Source organism: Oncorhynchus nerka, linkage group LG27, assembly GCF_034236695.1.
Source record: "Oncorhynchus nerka isolate Pitt River linkage group LG27, Oner_Uvic_2.0, whole genome shotgun sequence".
Taxonomy (NCBI): domain Eukaryota; kingdom Metazoa; phylum Chordata; class Actinopteri; order Salmoniformes; family Salmonidae; genus Oncorhynchus; species Oncorhynchus nerka.
Window position 1 is genome coordinate 69,063,056 of NC_088422.1, and position 22,862 is coordinate 69,085,917.

At 42.4% G+C, this 22,862-nt stretch overlaps 1 protein-coding gene across 5 annotated transcripts in view; it reads right to left on the minus strand.

The window, feature by feature from the left end:
• Positions 1-498: 498 nt before the first annotated feature.
• Positions 499-22,862, minus strand: part of LOC115112214 (transcriptional enhancer factor TEF-1-like) — a 53,474-nt gene continuing 31,110 nt past the window's right edge. The window contains exons 4-15 of one of the 5 annotated variants that reach the window (XM_029639092.2): positions 14,239-14,303; positions 12,529-12,591; positions 12,375-12,437; positions 10,102-10,113; positions 8,879-9,013; positions 8,553-8,599; positions 8,184-8,242; positions 7,911-8,035; positions 6,426-6,599; positions 5,071-5,211; positions 4,276-4,428; positions 499-3,660 (exon numbers count right to left, since the gene is read on the minus strand). In XM_029639092.2, coding sequence (XP_029494952.1) covers positions 3,547-3,660; positions 4,276-4,428; positions 5,071-5,211; positions 6,426-6,599; positions 7,911-8,035; positions 8,184-8,242; positions 8,553-8,599; positions 8,879-9,013; positions 10,102-10,113; positions 12,375-12,437; positions 12,529-12,591; positions 14,239-14,303 — 1,151 coding nt within the window. In that variant the 3' untranslated portion in view covers positions 499-3,546. The remainder of the gene's footprint in view (positions 3,661-4,275; positions 4,429-5,070; positions 5,212-6,425; positions 6,600-7,910; positions 8,036-8,183; positions 8,243-8,552; positions 8,600-8,878; positions 9,014-10,101; positions 10,114-12,374; positions 12,438-12,528; positions 12,592-14,238; positions 14,304-22,862) is intronic. The other 4 variants (XM_029639098.2, XM_029639096.2, XM_029639095.2 and 1 more) reach the window with 4 other exon arrangements.

The following is a 22,862-nucleotide window of genomic DNA, read 5'->3' on the forward strand; positions in this document are numbered from 1 at the left end:
CCTTGAGAGCTTTGGGCCAGTAACTGAAAGGTCATTGGTTCGAGTCCCCCAGCTGACTACATGACAAATCTGTTGATGTGCACTTGAGCAAGGCACTTAACCCTAATTCCCCATGAAAGTTGCTCTAGATAGGAGTGTCTGTTAAATGTAAACAATCTTTATCAAAGAGTGCAGCCTGTGTAAGTGACTTCACTGGGCTTCATTATTGTTTTTATAGGGGCTTATTTTGTTGTCCCAGATTATGAAATCCAGTTTCATAACTGAAAATACTGCCACATGACATACTGTAACATAATGGAGATACTATAACAAAGCTGGCACCAATACAAAAGGCAGGGAATGGCTCCCTCTGTTGGTTATTTGTGGTTAGTACAGCTGATGTGTTACATACTTTGTTTATTTATCTAAAGGTTAAGTTCGAATTTAATGTAATAATGTGGAGATGCTCTAAATTGTTTTTGTATTCACACTGTCAGTTGTTCACAGAATAAAAAGGGAGACCATATTTTTCCTGATTTATTTAACTTCAATATTGTATACATACAAAGTATCTAGAAAGCTACAAAATATCGACCACTTTATCAAGAAGGCATCAAAATGTTACGGAGCAAAGACAAGACCATATGCAGTAGAGAACACATACACATAGCAGGTTTTATTTTCTGTCCCTTGCTCCAACGCGTTACTGTCGTGGATATGAAAAGATATCACACTTCTGTACCAAGAAAAGCCAGGATATATCATTTTATACAAAGCACCTTTTTACAAAGAAAATCTCTGCACACCAACCCAATAGTTGTTTTTATGATACTATCTGAACTATGGAAAAGTTCACTTTAAAGCCAACATCTTAAAATGGTAATAACCAACAAAAAAGGTACCAGTACCTACATTTAGACCAAATTACAAACAAATAACAAGAGCTAAACTGCTGATATCTTTGTGTCGAGATTCCTTTACACATCCATGCTTTATGTCCATTTTATTCAGAGTGTCTTCCAGACAATTCATCTGACCAAAGGCAACAGTCTTCTGGTCCCCAGAGAAATGGGAGGTACAGTCAGCTGTTCCAGCCTGGAACTGACAGGTCCAGTGTACCAGCAGTGTAGCAGTAACAGCATCACCACCCTCTTGGGGCTTGGAATATACCCAAAATGTAATCACAAACCATCATATACATGTAGAACAATAAAACAGGAACACCTCAGTAAGTAATTCCTAAACGTGAACTAGTACACAGGGCAAAAAGGGAGATAAAACAGTTAACAAAGGTAAAACACATATGCCTACTGAACTCCAGTCTCCATAGGGCTGTAGCAAAAATACTGAGCAATTGAACCAACATTGTCTGTATCCACCAGAAACATTTTCTGCAATGATTCAGAATAAGATGTTCCCATAAATAATTTAGTAAGAATCAGGAAACATGTATCTCTTCTTAAGGTAAAGTTGTAAGCCTATGTGACTTCACAGCTGCTGGAACGAGTCACCATCATCCATTCTATCAGTTGCTGTCTGGTCAAACAGGCCTTTCACAGACTATACATTTACACACATGAATAGTACAGGTACTCTTCTTAACAGATCGTTTATTAAAACCAAATTATATTAATATATATTTTATTTCACCATGGATCGACTCACTCACTGTCCCTTGTCATCTAGTACAAACCTTCAGCAAGGCAATGTGGTGATTGGTGTCATTACATCTCTTTTTGGTTTAGCAATGCTTAATTCGTAATTATTTAGTGTTTTCATTGCTGGAGATTCTAAACCAAAGGCACTTCCATGCTACAGTGCAGGACATGACTAGAGATCGTATGTATCTCTGTATTTTTGGTCTTTCAAAACAGGAAAGGCAAAGTCAGTTCTTATTTATGTTAAAAAGTAACTCAGTTTAACTCGTGTGTGTGGTAAGATTTTGTACCAATATGTATATTGGTGAGTGATTTTATATATATTTTTTGTGCGTATTAAAAACAAAATACATTCTTAAAAGTGAACCAAGGCCAGTTTGACACCATACAATAAGGCACTGTACACTGTTACACTTTGGCAGATTGTACTGTAGTAGAATTCCTACAAAATGTGAAAATTAGTCACCCAGCTTAGGAAAGAGATCACAGCTTTAGTGGCATCTTTTGGAATTCACACGTCCGTAACATGTTTAAGGCTCGGAATTGGTGTAGGCCACAGATTCATGGGGTGGTGTGAACGTAAAGGCAGCGACACTGGCTAGGACTTAGTAGAAATTACACTGCAATGACCAGAAAAAATACACAATCTGTTCAGAGGCAATGGAACTGCATACTGAACACAGCCCGCTGTCTAAGAAGTGATCCATTTTCTCATGGTTATTTCAGGATATCCTAAAACCTTAAACCACACACCTAAAAGAAAAACGAAAAAGTTAAAATCAGCATGTCCTAGAAGGGGAACCAAGTGCTTAGGACAAGGTGACAGTCCACTCAGAGTAGCTAAAGTAGTGCTTTCATGTTTTTAGAATCAAATCCATTTGAATGACTGTCTTCTCAGAAGAGAGGGACTCGTTTGTAGCGTAGGACATTGGAACAGGACAGATGTCTGGTTTCCTTATTGCAATGTAAGACGTGTGAGCCCTGTCTGAGGCAGAGACACAGGTTGAACCAGGCCTCTGTAGTGTAATCACAGTGCATTCATTCTGCTGTTAGTGTCTAAGACGTAGATTGTCCACAGGGATCAGTATCTTATTTCCCTGAAAGAAACAGACGCTTTTGTAAAGCAATAACTTCACTATTATGATGCCCACAATCACTTGCCTTCGACTAACTTTCGTGAAGAAATGTCATTATCACCAAAATGTATTTTTTTTAAATGCTTTTCTTTGGAAAACCTATTGGTCACGTGTGTATGTACGGTTTGTATATCTATACCACAGGAGGCTGCTGAGTGGAGAACGGCTCATAATAATGGCTGGAACGGAGCAGATGGAATGGCATCAAACACCTGGAAACCATGTGTTTGATATATTTAATAGCATTCCACTGATTCCACTCGAGTCGTTACCACAAGCCCGTCCTCCCCAATTAGGTACCACCAACCTCCTGTGACCTATACGCTCACAAATCAACTACAGATATACACGTAGTTTACAGGACCAATGGGGAAAAGACAACATCTTCCTAGTGTTTTCTAAGTGTACATTACAAGATCAAAGCGAAAGAAGACAACATACACATAATGTCTGCTGACCAAATTAAACCCAACCAACAGAATCCTTACATACTGCCTCTTATATATGTACATCCTACAAACAAAGATTGACTCGCCATCCTTTAAAATGAAGAATTTCTCCTGTATCAAAACATAGAACAACTGTACCGCAATTCACAGCTGCAGTCAAACATCAAATACATACATTAATATACAATGAAATGACTAACAATAGGCCTCGCCCAAAATGTGACCGAAAAGCAGTGCATGTGTGATTTTCAGCTAGAGGCACTGTCAATTTGTTTTGAGGTTCTTTAGTCTATGTAAAGGGAGGATTCAGGGGGTTCAGGAGTCTCATTCCTTCACCAGTCGGTAGATATGATGCTGTGCACCGTGCTCGCTGTTCGACACCTCAAACACACACGCCATACACAGCAGAGTCTCCTGTGTGTCCCTGTTCGTCACCACCTGGAAGAGACGGAGATGTCATGTTAGTCATTCGGACCAAACGCAATCCCACTCCATGTAATGCAATGAGCAGTCTCTGGAGAGGAATATGGGTCTCGGGAAAAGGACTTTCTGATGTTTAAAGGCCCACGGACAGATGTCAATCAGCAAACAGTGTGACAAAGACAAGTCAATTTGTAAATCTAAGGAAATTAAAGGAGTGGGTGAAAAGAAATGAAACAAACAAAACCGGGGCAGGGTTGAGAGTGCACACCCACACATCCATTAAAAAGAGCTCTCTCTGCGGTGGAGAATAGGACTTTAAGCCCCCATGTGATGGCTAATAACAGGGGTCCCCACCCCCTGTGATCGCTCCCCTCCCCTCCTCTCCCCTGCAGATGATAAGACTCCTCACACTGCGTTCCATCCCCTGTGGAATGTGAGGAATGCAGGTGAAGGGAGCGAGGCTCATCTCAGGTCCCGGTCAGAGCTCCTCTTTTCAGGTTCTCTGGAGCCAAAGGAGCCCAGCAGAAAGCTAGGATAAAGGAGAGGGAGGGTCCTAGCCACAGGTTAGAGTAGTGAGAGAGGCTTTTGTAATTGGCGGACGGGCAGGACAGGACAGGAAGTAATCCTTACCAAAAGAATGGTGAAATTCTCCAGGACACTGTTCATCATGTATTTTTCAGGCAGGTGTTTGAGCTTGTGGATAAAGTTGATCATGTATTCACACATGGGAGACCGGCTTATCCTGTACACAAAGCGTCCGTTCTCAAACCGGGCATACTCCGTCTGGGGAGAGAGAGAACCAACATCCAGAAATGTGTGACGCATATACTGATAGATATGTCACGCATACCGTATACCTTCCCTATATCGGCATCGAACACGTCACCCTCCCTAAGAGAGGGGGTGACCTTGACAATTTATTGATCAAACTAGAGGCCACCTGGATCTTTAATTTAAAGATCTCATTGTAGAGTTTGATCTGAAGCAATTCCTGTGATGATTGTGTTTTTGTTATCCATTGTAAATAAAGTGTTTGTAGGCCTCTATGATGTAGCCTAATTGTATCTATGATCGTATGTTATCCATTCATGCTTTTTTTACATGTTCTATTGATATTTGTAAATCGACCAATGAAATCATGCCACAGCTGGCCATGATTACAGACACCTGTGTGTGTCCTTCCAAACTATATAAACTAGTGAACCGCAGTGTTTGTCATTAAACCCTGATGAAGACAGCTTAGCTGTCGGAACATTGGTAATAAATTATTGCATCTGAACTCCTAGAGTGTGAAGCTTTTCCTTTTGAAGTGTTCTACTTTGCTTGCCAGCACCTCACCTAACCAGGTGTGAGCTTCTTCGGCCTCCACATATACTGCTATCAACAGGTGAATATGTCATTTACAGAATATATTTTTTGACTCACCTCCACCTTCTCAACGACCTGCTTGCCAAAGGAGCACACCTTAGTTGAGCAGGTGATTGTCATGTTCTCGGAGCTCTCATACTGACTGGTCACTCCATAGAAAGCCCCCGCTTCATCCTGAATGTTGCAGTTCAAGTCAGCCTGGGAACCACAAATAACACAAAATGAGTCGTTGGTAAGACAGAAATGTGTCTAATTTGTTCATCCATATGAGGTGAGAGAAATGTGTTTTAGCAAAGAATGGTCATCACAATACTGCTCTCTAGTGAGAGGGCAATGAGATGACGATTTAATGGCATGCGGAACAGAATTGTATGTATATGCACCATGCAATGGAAAAATGTTAGTTTAGATTGAAAGTAATTTATTTCAAATAAAAAATATCCTACACCTGTGAATGTATGACCATCTAGCGTGGCATCAAGTGATCAAATGAATGGACAGTCTTAAATAAATAACAAACTTCTTAGCCACCTCTGAATGACTATGTAAATGTCATCCATATTTGGAACTAGATGTTAGGGGAGATTAAATGAAGTTATGTTAAGAGGCTGATTCATGCTAGTGAAAAGGAGCAGTGCTCTGAGGGCAGCTCTCTAGTTCCAGGACATCATGTTCATTATAGGGACAAAAAGAGCACATCTCCTTCTATAGCATCCTCCTCCTTCATTAGTCAAAGCAGTTACACTTTAATTATTGTGCAGATTGTGCCTTTCATTTGAAATTCAGATTGGCCGGTCACTTCAAAAGGAATTTGAACGGGCTGTTCTGGCTGCGACAGCGAGCCCCAGTTTGTTGGCTGCCGCTAGTTAGCATTTTCCATTGGGCTAAAATACATGCAATGTTTAAACAGCCATTAAGAGTGCAACCAGGTCACTCCATTGTTTTGAGATATTACACTGAATTAGCGAGCGCTTTGATCACAAGTTCTCCTGCTATGCGAGGCCAAATATAGCAACATGCATTCTGCAGCCATCTTCAGTGTTTAGCCTCTGCTTAAACCCATTCACTGGAGATGAAACCAAACAAATCCTGTTTTCTCTGGGTTGTAAAACAGGAAATGCTTTGTACTATAGAAACATGAGAAATGATATACAATATATCTTTATAGAGATACTAAGGTAGAACAAAATGCATTAAATCTCACCAGTTTCATTTCACAGGCTAATTAATAGTAAATAATTCTGTAAACATATTTGTTTAAATATCTGAGTTTATTTTTCTTTCCACAATACTGGTCTTCTCCGTATCTTTTCTTCACCTCTTTCTTCATACAAACACACATGCCTACTGTACACACTCAAGTGCTATTCAGTCACCAGACCAGTGCAGATACTTAGCAACATGATACTCACCCAAAATTTTATGAGAAAGAAGGAATTCTGGGGACCCTTGCCAAAGAGCTCCTTCAGTCCTCCTTTCTTTTCAGGGAATTTGTCATAAATCTGACGAATGTCCACTGACTCCAGCAAGGCATCGCTGTAGGAGTGGTTCGTCTGTCCGATGTGCACAAAGAGGTGCTTGTTGTACTGAAAGACAGTAAACAGGAGGATCTTACACAACTCATATCAAAAAGACACATTTGTAAATCAGAAAAAAATGCTTTTGAGTATTGATCTCTCATGCAGAAGTTGCAGTTTATTACTGTTCTGTTTTCAATAACTGTAGAACATCTGGCTGCCTGAGATTCTCAGAAAAATGATTCTAATTTACAGTACCAGTCAGTCTGTTCTCCATGGTTTATGAGATAAAAAATATAAATAAGATAGTCATATATAGTCATAAGACAAAAAGGAGGAATGCCAGCAAATCCGGGAATATCTTCACAATTAAATCTGTACTATTGCCCTAATGCTCTGGTTGTGAGAGTCAAATCTTATCATGAGGGTTATTTCAAAGTCACTGTTGCCCTTTACTTCAGTATCAGAGTGCTGCAATGGCCTCTCCAGCCTAGCCTTAAGGCCATGTAACCATCTCAAATATTCAGCTAAATACAAGATTAATGGCTGTCATGCGATATCAATAACAAAATAAAATTCTCGGGGGAATGCAGACAAACCAAGACAGATCGCTCACGTCCAAACCAAACAATAAAGAATGTGAGGCATGAGCTTAGGGCTGCTGGCCTATGTGCCTTTTCACATGACGTGACATGGGTCTGTGGTCCATCTTACTTTCCCTAATCCCAGTGTGCTGTGTGTGTATGGTCGGTCAGAACTAGTGAAGGGAACTCAATCTAGTGTGCATTCATTCTCGTCTCTTTGATCCTCGACAGTGTGCAGCTAGACCCTCTGTGTGTTGAGAGAGAGGGCCAGAACTAGCTGATAAGAGCTGGAAATGACTGACGGCTATGTCTCATGAGAGTGGCCATGAATACAGACAATACCCTCCCTATCTTGACATGCTTTTACATGCTTTCATGAAAAAGAAGAGCTATAAGAGCGTGCGGGTATTTTCTCCCTCAACATTAAAACCCCATGAAAAAAACCTGAGGTCGTTCCAGTCTGGATACAGTGAATAGGTCAGTGGCAATGTGTAGTGGTGCAGAGTGGTGATGAGTAGCCTGGTAGAGTGGTACATGTAAGATACATATAATATATATGCAGAGTGGTGATGAGTAGCCTGGTAGAGTGGTACATGCAAGATACATATAATACATATGCAGAGTAGTGACGAGTAGCGGCAGGTAGCCTAGTGGTTAAGAGTGTTGGGCCAGTAACCAAAAGCTTGCTGGTTTGAATCCCAGAGCCGTGTAGGTGAAAAATATGTTGATGTGCCCTTGAGCAAGGCACTTAGCCCTGATTGCTCCTGTAAGTCGCTCTGGATAAAAGGATACTCACAGAGTCTTGGTCTCTCTGCTGCTCCAGGAAGGCAGAGAACTCCACCAGCCGGAGCTTGGATGTCCCAATGGAGCGGCCATGCCACGCTGGGACTGTTGGGGCTGGGGCTGATGTGGGCTCAAAGCCTGCATCACAACCACCATGAGTAACACTCTCTCTCTGACATAACAAACTGAATTATATCTCCATAGCTCATTATAATGTCCGATTTTAAACAACGCTATAGGTCTACTTATTAAGAAAAAATGAAATTTGCATGAGCGAAAGCCTTACTGGAAATCGTTGTTACTCCCGGCTGGATGGGATATGCTTGTTGGGTGAATGGCTTGATGCTAAAACAGAGGGGAAAATGCAATGGTCTGGAACTTCTACAGAGCAACATATTGAACATATTACTGACAAACAGCAAAGAAGAAATAAGTCTGACTGAAGTAGTTGTACAAAGAGCCCATCCATTTCTATCTATCATTTCTATATGGACCCTTCAACCGCTGCACCCACAAAGAAAATATTGGCGAGTACGTGAAATAGAGCGACAGAGATCGAGAAAGTGAGTGGAACAGCAAGAGGGTGACAGAGAGGTGGAGAGAAATAGAAAACTGTCACATTGCATGTTTTCTGAGAAGAGAACATGATACTCACTCTTGTGATGATCCAGGTTGGGCTGTAGATATCATGCCCTGCCAAAACTAGAACATTAGATAAATCAATACACAACAAAACATCCAAACACACATCCCCGAAAAATACTTCCAAGCAGCACAATTAATACATGTAGTTATCTCGAATAGCATTCATTTTGACTTTGTGCTTATCAGATGTGGTCAGTTTCCATAAAACCCTGGTGTGTGTAATGTGATTTGGATGGAACGTCAGCTGTGTTGGCTGGGGAGCAGGGGGCCTGGTGGCTGCCCTCTGTGGTGTGTTGTCTGAGTGGACCGATAGTGGGTTGCCGGCGAGCCTCTTACCCCTGCCGCTCCGGGGAAGGCTGGGCGCGGGATGCCTGGCAGGCCCAGCTTGTTGTGGATGGCGGTGGCAGAGACGATCTGAGCCGATGACATGGAGGCCATGCTTTGGAGGGCTTTGTCCTTCACGGTCTGATCCTTCAACAGCAGTCACAAAAGGCTTAGCACTCACAGAGGGCAAGATGGGGGGACATAGAACAGTGATAACAACAGCCACGCTTCTAAACACACGAGCACACACACTCGCCTCCAACAATGACGGACAGCAGGAACGTTAAAAGCAAACATATTGCGGCAGCCATTAAAGAAGTGGATTGTTTCAAAGGAATGTGCCACAGAGTAAGGTGAAAACTGAATTCCTGAATAAAATGGTACGTGCGGGTATGCACTTAATAGAAGCACGTTTCCTTGTTGACTAATCTATCTCTAACACACTTCCTACCATATAGAGTGAGTAATAATAACTCCTTTCTCCGCTATTCCTTGAATATAACATAATTCAATAGTTCTTATGTCAAGGCTGGATTTGTCTGCCTGACAGAACAGTTAACCATACAAAGAGAATGACTAAAGTAAGTCCGAAGGACGAACGCTTTGGTTAAGAGTTCCTTTCATGGCTCCTCTCACCACGTCCCCCCACTATTCTCCTTATGAGAAAGGCTTCAGCTCAATACAGTACACGAGGACTACTCTCAGCCTTTGTGGATCAGAAAAAAAATGTAATCACAGTTAATTTAATGTTGATATCAAGAAAGGTTAATTCATTGACAGTAGTGGGGTAGTGAGTTAGGGAGTTAGTGACTGAAGGAACGGTGAAGAAATACTCGCTAGCATCAGTTTCACTCAGTTGTCTGCTGTATACCATCCAGCTAAACCCTATCTATGGCATTCCGTTTCTACTGTGTTAACACAGCAGCACAAGCAAACAGAAATGTAGTTTCTTATCCCAACGCAAGTAGAGCAGTATACAGTATGACTTCTGACCCATCCTTACAGAACTAGGGTCCCCATGAGAACACATGCAGAAGCTGATGTTAAGCATGCTGGCAAGAGCTGTACAGTATCTGTAGATGGAGGGGTGTGAAGCTATGACAGAGGACCACAGACTAAACAGTCACTGGGCTGCAGCAGCAGCTATGGTACAATAGCAGAAGCAAAGATACTCAACCAGCTGACAGGTCTGGCAAGAGCAGAGCGAGGAGCTTGGACAGATAATTGATACTTACCATGCTTGTAACCTGAATGCAAACAAACAAGGTTTTATTGTAATTTTACAATCCCTCTGGACAACAATCCTGCATTAGCAAGATGTAACAATTTATGTTTTAACAATGAGCATTTTGATTTCAATGATCCAACGCACAATACCTTGATAACAAAGAGCATTTCTAGAAATCACTTCAATCAATTTGACAATGTAGGTGAAAGTCGTATAATTTCATTCAATTAATCAGATTTCAGTTAATCAGATTTGATTACAATAATGCTTGTAAAATTATATGAATTCTATTGAATCATCTTTTAGGACATGATATCCTTTGGTCATAACAAAAATGTAAGAAAACCCTGACTGACAAAATACCATTGTTAAATGGTATAAAATTTTCAAATGTGTATTCTAATCAAACTGCACTTTGAAGTATTCAAGCCAGGTCCTCTGTCAAAACATTACACTGAAATAATGTATCGGTACAGGAACCTCAGACTCATTAATCAACTAGCACTGCTGTCACACTGAAACTTGGATAGTAATAATGTGGGGTGGAACATTTTGGAGAATGTGGTGGACTTGGAATGTCTGAGGATTTGATCATTATGGTCAGCCATGGCTCGAGAGAAGTAGCACAAAGAATGGCACCATAATGACTGTCATTTCACTCAACATGTCTCAGATAAGAAAAGAGAAAGAGCAGATATACAGCGATGTTCCCTGTAAAATGGAGGGGGACGCGTGCCTTTCTCTTTGCTGCTGATCTCTAATTTGCTTTAGATGAGAGTAGACAGAGACCCGTGCAAAAGATGGCTGTTTTAACTCAGACAGCCAAACTGTGCCTGAAAGACCAGGCATTTACAGCTGGCACACACACACACACACACACACACACACACACACACTAATGAGGGGTCATTAATCCATCTGAACACTGGGAACAGGGGAAAAGTGTGAGAGTCAAAAGATGTAGTCATCCCTTCATAAAGACGAGAGAGAAAGAAATCTGGCAAAACTTTAAGGTCCTTAAAACACACATACATTGCCAAATGACCCCTGTAAAAAATGTTTTGAATTACAGGTACATTTATTACAAGATTACACCTTTCACAATATATTTCTTTTCACAAGACATTTTTTGAAAGGGTATAGTTGGTGCTAGCACATGATTTTCAACACATTGGTAAAGATGAGTCACAGAGGAAGAATGTAATAGGACAGCTACACATGTACACAGAGAGGAGAAGGCAACTGATAGCAATGTCAATGTGATAGCCTAGAGTTATCAATATGGAGGGTTGGCACAACAGCAGAGAGGGCAGGTGAGATGCTGCTTCCTCATGATCTTAACTCAGCATGGACAGGGGAAGATGATTAGGTTAAAACATAAAAAATAAAGAGGCAAAGGTTTTTTCATAGACCACCCTTAGTCTGTGAACCTAAACCCTTTCAACATGCAGCACATCAGTGGCTGATAGTGTGTCTGCTTTAGGACATGTAAACAGACTTCTGCTGATGACCTCTGAACTCCAGCTCTCAGCCACTCACCAACAGCCAATGCATCTTGCCAACATGCTTTCCCACATACAGTACAGATAACACCAGTACCAACCTCTGATTCTGGGTTCACATTGTCATGCCAAACAGAAAGAAAGGAGCAACAAAGTCTACAAACTATGAGCGCCATTTGCTTTGAGGGTTTTATAAGGATCCAATGCGGTTGGGCTCATTTTCATTTAACTGTAGAAAATGATGACTTTGCCTTTTGGATGTCTGGGCTAACATTAACATATTTTTCTTGGCAAAAAATTACAGAAAAAAGTGAAAGTCTTTAAGCTCTTTTTGAGAATCTGTGGAACAGAGCCTTGCTCTCATGAGAATATTGAATTTCTAATTCACATTATATCTACATGTATTTTCAGACTTGCATTATGGACACTAGTAATAACTATATCTTATATTTTTACAAACCTAAAATATTATTAAAAAACCTGAAGTATTTAAACAGATCCTTACAATTGTTTTCAAAGCAAATGCACTTATTGTTCAATAACAATGAAGAAAATAGAAATAAAACACTTATGGAGGTGAGTGTGTGTGTGTGTGTGTGTGTGTGTGTGTGTGTGTGTGTGTGTGTCAGAGAGAGGGTGTTATATTATGAATTCTAATCATAAGCAGGGGATCTAGGCTACGGGAATCAGAGCGTCAGGCATTCACTCTGTCACCACGGGAAACAGGAAGTAAGGCGACGCACAGCAACCACAAGCCCAAAAGCAGAAAAGCGCATACCTTTAGCTTGGAATGAAACTCACGAGATTTCCTTCTGGCAAGAACCTGAATGTGACTAGACACCTGCGGGGTAGGGGAGGGGAGGAAAACAAAGGAACAGCCTGTAACCATGGCGATGAAAAGCCCCCCTGCAACTGGGCAAAGCCAGACGTACCTTGATGGCAGCTGAGATTTCTCGAACTTTCTTTCTTGCTAAGACCTGTATGTGACTAGACACCTCCATTTTTTAAACAAAAGAAGAGAGAAAAAAACAAGAACACCAAAAATACAAAAAGGATTACACATCTCTTTGTTGAGAACACTTCAGGGGGATTTGAGCTGCCCAATAGGATAATAGAAGCATCTCCAAGCCACACACCAAGCTCACAGCCACAAAGCATTGTGTTGCCTGTTGTTGTCACTTAAGTGAGCTGATTAAGAAGGATGCAGGCCTCTTTAGCACACATTAACAGGGCGCAGATGTGATCGACTGTGTACTGAATGAGAATCGGCCAGTCTTGTATTCTTAAGGGAGCCGGATAAGTCGTTTCAGAGGCCCATGCTGCTTTCAACATTCACACAGACTTGGAAATATGTCATGCTTTTGTATAAAATATTCAGTATGTAAGTGGTTGGCTATAGTAAGATAATGTGTGGTCAGTCTGTATTTCTGACGGGGGGAGGAACAAACGCTTGGTCTGAGGGGGATTTCCTTTCTCTGCTCTGTCTTAATCAGGCCAATCACACACAAGTGGCAGGTCACCCGGGAATGATCAACGCCTAAAAGCATGTCTGTTAATAGGGGGAGCAGGGTAATGGGGAAGTACTCCGTTCCAGCTCGCCAAAATAAGATTACAATTCAATCTGACATTCCTTATTTTAATCAATCTATGCCTTGATATTGTTTTCTCTAGTCTCACACAGAACAGGGCTCTTTAGTTAAAGCAGTGAATGTGGAAGTAATCATAATATTTCATATTATGTTAATTAACTCAAATTAATTACCATGATTTCTGATTGAGACTGATTTCTTAACATCTCAACACTTCAATAATTAAATATCAAATATTTGTGTTTTTTGGTTGTATCATAAATTATATTACAGCAGGCAAACAACCTATCTTGTGTGATTCCCCACTGAGAGAGTGAATTACAGACATAGCACACTTTCTCTAGCTGGCTGATCAATTCCCACCCAGCTATAGAGTGTCAGTCTGGACACAGGGGTGTGTATCATGGACATACGAGCCAGTGGTCATAAGCATGACTTCCTGCTCAACCAGACTGATGGACCTCATGGTCAGACACCTTCCCACCAACTGATATTATGGGAGCTTATGGGTAATATCTATTTATATCTACAGTCTGTTGCTTACATCAACTGGAAACGTATAACAGACTAAAATAATGTTGTTATTAATCAATGTCCTATCATCTATGTCCTAATCCATTTTCTGTTGTGATTATTTTAAAACACCAAATACATTTTTCACAACAAATATTGAATAATGTATCCACCTTCTAACACCCTTCCAGATGGAACGAGTGTGTTATAGTTGAGTTACTGTAATGTGAGGGTGTCAGAGTGTGTGTGTGTGTGTGTGTGTGTGTGTGTGTGTGAGAGAGAGCTTTTGAAGAGGAATCCTCTCATGCAGGATAACTGTAAGAAGACTAAACCCTTCCAGGGTCTGGTAAGACAGCCTCCCATCAGACCAAGCATGCAGCAAAGCTCCATGCAACTGTGTGTGTGTGTGTGTGTGTGTGTGTGTGTGTGTGTGTGTGTGCCCTGTGTTCTCTCCAGCAGAGACACAGGCAGTTTTAATAATTCAAATAATTCAACAGGCAGTTTTAACATGCCATGCAAACTTTTCCGCTCCCCTCTTACCTGCTTCCTCGTCCTCGTCTTTCCAGTCCGAAGCTTGATGTATCGGGCTATCAGCTCATTCCGACCTGCAGAAAGCACACAGCAAGGAGAGAGAAAGGTTAGCACACAATAAGCCATCATTGAGATCCTGGACATTATGTGTCCTTTTCATTTACAATGACACAAAGTGAAGCACACAATAGTCAAATATGCATCATACTGTATAATAATCAGACATTTACTATATACTATATACATCTCGACAAAACAAACAAACAAAAATCCCATTTAAATGTAAAAGCGGCATGTTGCATTAGCATGCGAAAGCCTTACAACAAGCATACCGCCTTTCAAATTCATCTAATTCAATCCCATTCTCTTCAAAGCCTCACGCTATGAAAGGAAACTGATCCAGACATTCATACTGTTACTGTAAATAATGGCAATGGAAATATATTAATTTAAGCAGTGCTGTTCTCACTAAATGATAATTAAAGCATGGGCTTTGTAGTGATTTCCAATTAATGGCAGCTCCAAACATTCTTCTGCCCTCAGCTCGCCTCTAATTGCTGTAGCGATGCACAATGACCCCTGCTTAGCCTTTTCATATGGTAATAACATACCGCCACCCCAAAACTATTACGCAAATTATAGGTAAGGAGCCACTCTAATTATGTGTCCAGCTGAAGGCAACCAATGCCATGGACCTACTTCTCCCTCCCATGTAATGCAACACGTCCTTTAAACAACCAAACAGGCTTTTTTTCTCCAGCTCAATGAAAGGCCTTGTCTTGATATTTCACTTAGCATCATCAATATACAACGGTACATTGGCTACGGAGCAGTGACTGTGTTCTCAGAATGGAAAAGCTACAATATTTCCTGTGAAAGGCAGTGGATGGCCTAATGCAGATGCTGCACATGAGGATGGTGACTAAAGTGAAGTATAGAACAAGCGTAGTGGAGGTGGTGGCAGGCAGGTCTGGGTTGTTAGGCTGGGGCCTGTTGTTTGTGTAATGTCACACCGAGGCAGCCAGGCAGAAGCCTCCACCTGCTGTGAACCCAGGGAGCGCGCTCTGTTCAGGTGTGCCAGATGAAAGGACGTTCAGTCTGGGTATTGCCCCTCGAGTTACTGCCATTAACAACACCTGTCAAGGGAGAGGGAGTCTCTCTCTCTCTTTCTCTCTCTTCCTCTCTCTCTCTCTCTCTCTCTCTCTCTCTCTTCTCTCTCTCTCTCTCTCTCTCTCTCTCTTTCTCTCTCTCTCTCTCTCTCTCTCTTCTCCCTCTCTCTCTCTCTCTTCTCTCTCTCTCTCTCTCTTTCTCTCTCTCTCTCTTTCTCTCTCTCTTCCCCTCTCTCTCTCTTCCCCTCTCTCTCTCTTGGATGCCAGAGGGTTTTGGATGCCAAGATCTTTGCTTTCACTATTTTATCAAATGTATTAGCCGCTAGTTTCACTACTGGCTCCACATATAAGCATTTCAAATGTTCAGTTTCTTTTGAAAGATGTAGCAGATATAACCCGTGCCTTTTCAAAATAGCACATTTAAATCAACGCACTGAAACAAACTGAAGAAGTTAAGTAAACACATGTTGTGTAGCTCAACACCTTGCTCCATGTGTCTGGCACACCCAGACAGGTGTTGCTCTGCTGCGTGACGGGGGCTGGGGATTGTTGTGGGCGAGGCACCAGGAGGGAGGGGTGTGGCGAGAGTCATGACCCAAGTCTCGCCTCCTCACAAGGAGCATTTAGACAAGGCCAGGGTGACTGAATTAGGTTTCCTTCCCCTGGAAAAATAAACAGCATCTGGGGGATTTCAATCCCGGCCCGGGCCTCCCAGCACTGTCATCTCTCCCAGATGAACCTGGGAGCCGCGCTATTTTCAATCATTCACACACTGTGTACACATAACATGACAATAAGGGCATTCACGCAGACGCCTGATTCCTAGATCAAAGCACACAAATGCTTACCGCTGAATTTTTTTTTTTTTCTTGACCAGGCTGAAGTTTCCACAGCAAAACAACATTTGCTAAAACAGCAACTGGCCACATTCAGCACTCTGAATCCACTTTATTCAACTGCCCTCCTCCTACATAAAAAGTTTTGAAGGGGCAATACTGTGTCTCCCATAAACTAATCAACACTTGTGTTTTACTCTGGGAGATGTGGCACAGTGCCTGGAGTCGCGGGGTAGAGAAGTTACCCCTGTTGAGAGTTCTAATTCCCGGTTTGGCCGGGGTAGGCAGTTATTGTAAATAAGAATTTGTTCTTAACTGACTTGCCTAGTTGAATAAAGGTTAAATAAATCAAATAAAGAAATACAAATAATGCAACATTTTAAAGTCCGGCCTTCTCATTTCACTGGATCCTAAGCAGTGTCACATGACTTTATTTATCCCTCTCTCTCTACTTTTTTATTCACACTTTTTCAAGTACAGTTGGTTTCAAGTAAATCTTTGGGTTTTTAATTTCTTCTTTTAAAAGCACATAACTGGAAACAATTGCCATTGGGTCAAGCAAGCTTTTCGATGCCATGAACATTTTGACTTAACTAAAGTGAAAGAAGTAATTACATTCATACAAATGAGAACAATCAATTCAAATAAGAATCAACAGATTTTTATGCCCTAAACAGTGAGAACCAATGGGAGTTGAAAGTTGTTGTGAATCAAGATAGACCCTTTCCTCCACATGAACATAAGGCTCCCATCTCTGCTTCATCACACATGCTTATTTCAACTCTGTGGGAGGTAAGAGTCGGAGCTGACATGCGCTGTTCATCTTATTTAGTGAGGTATACGACTGGGATGAATTATCACCCCTAAAGACGCTGCAGCAGCCTGTTTTACTCCACTATCTGTCAACATGTTGGCTAACACCTTCTCCCAACGCAAGACCAGACTTTTACGCTGACCTGGCTCCTCTGCATCTCTCCTCCAGAGGTTTCCCGCTAGGCAAAAGTAACCCTGCATCGTAACCGATGATGCCCTGGGCATCCGCCTGAGTTACAGAGCGCTGGAAGATAATTGCTGAGGGGGAAGCTCTCAATCTTTGGGAGTTGGGACCATCGTAAGGACAAGTGATTTCATTTTCATTCAGGTTGACGGGTGGATAGTTGTGCCCCACTAGAGAAAAACGGGGAAAGTCATGACGTGGGGATGCGGGTTGACTGAGGGAGGTAACTCTTGAAGGAGGGTTCTTGTTGTCACTCAAAGCAGCAGGAAAAGGATTAGATATTTATGGTGTGACCCCCAGAGTAGAGTCATGCTGATAGGCATGCTCTGTGGATTCCTTCCCCCCGGTAAGAATGGTCTCCTCTGACCCTCAATGACCCTGAAGGTCCTGGGCCATATCAATGGCACTCAAACCACAGCACCACAAAGAGCTAGTCGGTCCACTCTTCCTGGGATTGTCCCCCAGCAGCTGATTCTTCATTCAGACAGAAGTCTAATTTGGCCCTTAGCATCCTTCCTCCCTGGGAGGATCCTGGGACAGCCTCACCCTGGTCCCTAGCACTGTTGGGTGTGTTACAATAGTAGTAGAGAATAAAGTCACAGTCCACTCAAGCCTGACCACAGGAATGCACAGTTTCTTCCCCTGCAATCAAAAATCAAATCAAATTTTATTTGTCACATGAGCTGAATACAACGGGTGTAGACTTAACCGTGAAATGCTCGCTTACGAGCCCTTCCCAACGATGCAGAGTTAAAAAATAATCATTTAAAAAATGGAACACAAGAGGAATAAAATACACAAGAATGGAGCTCTATACAGGGAGTACCAGTACCAGATGAGGTGTTTGAGGTAGATATGTACATGAAGGCAGGGTAAAGTGACTAGGCATCAGGATAGATAATAATAAGAGTAAAATAAAGAACAGAGTAGCAGCAGGGTCAGTGCAGATGTATTTAGCAGTCTTATGGCTATTTAGATTCTACCCCCAAGCCATTAGAATGCTGTCTCGGAGCCTGTTGGTCCAAGAGCCCATGCTCCGGTAACGTTTGCTGGACGGTAAGGGTGCACAAACACACTTTTAATAGAATAATGTTTCAATTCAACATGTGATGGATGACCTGCTACTTAGGCCTATTAGCTGCCATGGTTCAGACAGCAGCACCACTTCGTTCATGGTTTGAAACATCTAAGGTATGTAGTTATTGTAGCACATAACACGTTCCACCATTAAAACTGTAAAAAGAAGACCATGTTTTTTCAGTGAGACAGCAGTAGTCACTGGAAAGACCCCCCCACCCCCCACCCCCGCTCTATCCCCCATGGACTGTTGGGGTTTACACAGCTGCTGTGTCTGCTTGCTCCTAGCTCCCATCCAGCACCCCCCTACCGCCAGCCCCCACACTGCCTCTACCCCACCCCACTCATACCCCCTCTGGTGCTGCTGGAGCCTGCTGCCCCAAAAAAAGAACAGACTCACAGTTTATTTACAACTCCTCCACTTTCCCTGTGCGTATTCTGACAATGTTCCATCACACTACTTTGAGTAACATTAGCATTACTCAGAGTTGAACTCGCTCTTTAGCAATCATTTCCTCTGAAATTTATAGAGGCTTTCTCAACGTTTCAAAAATCCCCACTGTGTCATTTTCTGGTTGAGCGCTCCAACTCCTTTCTACCTTGAATGAGTCCGTTTGGAAGTTTTTCTTGGTAAGCCCTTCGCATCATTTATACGTCTTGACTCTCTCTCCTCTTCCATTCCCATCACATTACTGTCTCTGTATTTAAAACTAATCACTGCTAACAAAACTTCCATCATTAGCTGCTCTATGAAAAGCAGAGAAGCTGAGTATTGCAGGAGATACAGTATATTGACGTTTGAGTTGAAGATAGTTCATCCCACATGTCCTTCTGCTTCAGCCCATATTCTAAAGTACTTATGAGTGGTGAGTGACACCGGGGGAAGACAGGTGGTGCTGTGGCCTGACTTTTGTCACCTGCCAGGAGAACATGGGGGCGGCAGGTAGCCGAGTGATTAGAGTGTTGGGCCAGTAACCAAAAGGTTGCTAGATCGAATCCCTGAGCTGACAAGGTAAACATCCGTTGTTCTACCCGTGAACAAGGCAGTTAACCTACTGTTCCTAGGCCTTCACTGTAAATAATCATTTGTTCTTAACTAACTTGCCTAGTTAAATAAAACAAAAAAAACATCAGTGCTAGAGCCTCATCTGAAGAAGGGAATGAGATCTGGGTCATGTGGCCATAATATCCACTAAATATATATGGCATGAGAGCTTCATTTTGCTCAAAAATGGAGCTGACCCTTCAGAACTTGAACTCAGCCCAGCCATGGCAGTGATGAGATACATTTCTCCAGAGGGTGAGCTGGTCAATTAGTGAGCTTGATGTGCATACATTAGCCATTGATCATGCACCCAGAGGCCATTGTAAACAAAGCATCTCCACTGGCATATCAATGAAAAGATGATTAAATCTGAAAAGGCCCCAAAGCAATACACCCACATATGATAGACATTGGGCTAATTTAGGTTATGGTGTATTAAACGTTTTAACTGCCTTGGTTACGTCCTTTGAGTGGTAATAACAACGCTTTCCTGAAGGTTTTTTTCCCTCCTCCTTTTCAAGGCGATCATTTCCTGTAGCAGCACTTTTGTTTAATGCAGGCACAACCACAGTCACATCTGGTCCGGCGGTGGGCGATGATGTCAATGGATGTTGAGACCGTGCTGGGCCTGGCTCCATGTCAGCCAGCGGTGCGCTCACTCATGTGGTTTTAACTCTCTCCTCTTAGTAGGAGCACGGGACACGCCTTGAACAGCACAGGGGGCAACCTCTCACCCACACGCCCCGCCCTGCCAAACATATCTATCATTCATTCTCATTACAATGTAATTTTCTCAAGTGTCACTTGTCAAAGCCCAAAATGAACCACCAATGTGATTTCGCCCAGGCTTAACCTGAATTAGACTTGTGAAAGCTTAACACGCTGTAAGATGTTACGGCACTGCTCAGTCATTATCTCAACCCAATATTTAGAACCTTGTGCTGTAGGAAACTACTGGGTAAAGCACCTATTACACATTCTCCTGTCTCAAAACATTCATTTGTAAGTCAAGGAGCACTACAGGGGACTTTCTCAAACCTCTCTCTCTCTCTTTTCTCTCTCTCTCTCTCTCTTTTCTCTCTCTTTTCTCTCTCTCTCTATTTTCTCTTTTCTCTCTCTCTTTTCTCTCTCTCTCTCTCTTTTCTCTCGCTCTTTTCTCTCGCTCTTTTCTCTCTCTCTTTTCTCTCGCTCTCTTTTCTCTCTCTTTTCTCTCGCTCTTTTCTCTCTCTCTCTTTTCTCTCGCTCTTTTCTCTCTCTCGCTCTATATACATACATATATATATATATATATATATATCTCACACCCTCCCTCTACAGACATAGACATCTATGTAAGTGTTGATTACATGAATGCTTGTCAATGTAAATGGATAGACAGTTTTCCTGTCTGGGTAGAGTAAGAGCGGCATTGATCCTTTTCCATTGGGTTTCCTGTCCCAGAATGCAGTGTGGGCCAGAGGCCAGCCTCTCTATCTATGTGGATGGAGTAGCAGGTTCAGACAATAGGCCTGACTTCCTTGTCATCCCTGATAGATGACTCAGGGGTCTCAGGCTGACATTAGCATCACAATAGACTAAAGCAACAATATGGAGGCATTTAGCAGGAGAGTCCCGGGCTGGATCAGGGTGTGGGTAGAGGAGGCATTCAGCAGGAGGGTCCCTGGCTGGATCAGGGTGTTGGTAGAGGAGGCATTCAGCAGGAGGGTCCCTGGCTGGATCAGGGTGTGGGTAGAGGAGGCATTCAGCAGGAGGGGCCCTGGCTGGATCAGGGTGTGGGTAGAGGAGGCATTCAGCAGGAGGGTCCCTGGCTGGATCAGGGTGTGGGTAGAGGAGGCATTCAGCAGGAGGGTCCCTGGCTGGATCAGGGTGTTGGTAGAGGAGGCATTCAGCAGGAGGGTCCCTGGCTGGATCAGGGTGTGGGTAGAGGAGGCATTCAGCAGGAGGGTCCCTGGCTGGATCAGGGTGTGGGTAGAGGAGGCAGAAAGCCTTTAACTTGACAAGAACAGCGGCACACTGGGAAACAGCGCTTGCCAAGAGGAGAACCTGTCACTAACAATAAAGGAGACTTGTGGCCTGGAAGTTGAACAGGTGACAGACAATGGTATCCTACATGTGGCTGTCAGTTTCAAGTAACCTACATTTGAATATGTACAAAATAATAAAACAAATATTTTTACGTAACGATAGCCCAGATTTTATAATCGTTAAACATAACCACACTGCAAAAGTATGTTGTTTGTATTGTATTGAACAAAACAATAGGTCTGTCCTTTGAGCGAGAGGCTAGCTGAAACAATTCCAATGCTTCTAAAAATAAAGGCTTGAAGTTGCTAAGATCCTGCAGGTGTTTCCCCGTGAAGGTGTGGCTCAAAGAAACTCCCTCCCCTCTTCCTCCTCCTTAACCCCCTCCCTCCCCCCATTTAAAGCATGGTGCCCTAAGAAAGACTTCAAGGTCAAAGTCGGCATGTCGACGATCACACACACTCGGGACATTTTTAGGGTCACAATAGTTTACCCCACCCCCCACGATGACACACACACACACGTCCCATCCATCCATCCCTCCTAGCTTTTACAAACGGAACATTTAAGCCTATATATCTAAGCCTATATATCTAAGCCTTTATATCTTCCAGAGCGGCCGTCTGTGTGTGCGTCCATCTGCCTCCTGCTGAGAGGGCACGGTCACACGCAAACACACGTATACACATCCTCTACATCCTACTCACTCAGCTTGCTTTGATAATCCATCGCATGGTGCCATGCTGCTGAGTTAGAGGAAACAAGGATTAACAAAGACCATGTGTTCGTTTTTTTTGTGCAAATAGTTTTCAAGAATATTGTTCTGAATTATTTGAAGTGAAACATACTGAGGGATTCTGATTGTCATCTGCAGTCTGTACATTCATTGTAGCCTCCACCCAAAATTCCACAATCCATGATTTGACTATTTGATTTGTAGAGCCTGCTGTGTGCCTGTGTAAATGTAGGGCAGGCTCCTTAATGTCTCTGGGAGAGAGAAATGGAACATCAGTGGCTGTTTGCTTTCGGCTCTGACCTCAGCCCCAACACTCAACATGGGTATTTCTCATTCATACAGCCACAGACCACAACAATTCTGTGCTCATTTGAAACAGAAACGTGAAAAAATGAACCCAATCCATGAGGGCACTTATGTAACACTGAAGAAGAAATGTGAAGAGCAAATGAATTTGGTTTAAAAAGTCATTAAGTAATGTGTCCCCTCTTCAGGACTTCTCAAACAGGCCGGTGGGGCAGACAGAAACCACAGAGATTCATATCACCCATTTACGAAACATGAATGCCCTCGAATAACTCACTAAACTCACATATGGGTTTACACGAACAGATGATGTTTTTAAGATTATGCTTACATAATATCACGTTTAATATAAAAGAGCTCATTTTATGTATAAAATGAGCTCCACAAACAAAAAGACGTAATCCAGTCCACTTTCAAAGACATAGATATAATGACGTTCCCAATCTCTTACATAACCTTTAGCATACAATGTGAAATTATAGAAAGTAACATTCAAAAGTAATGA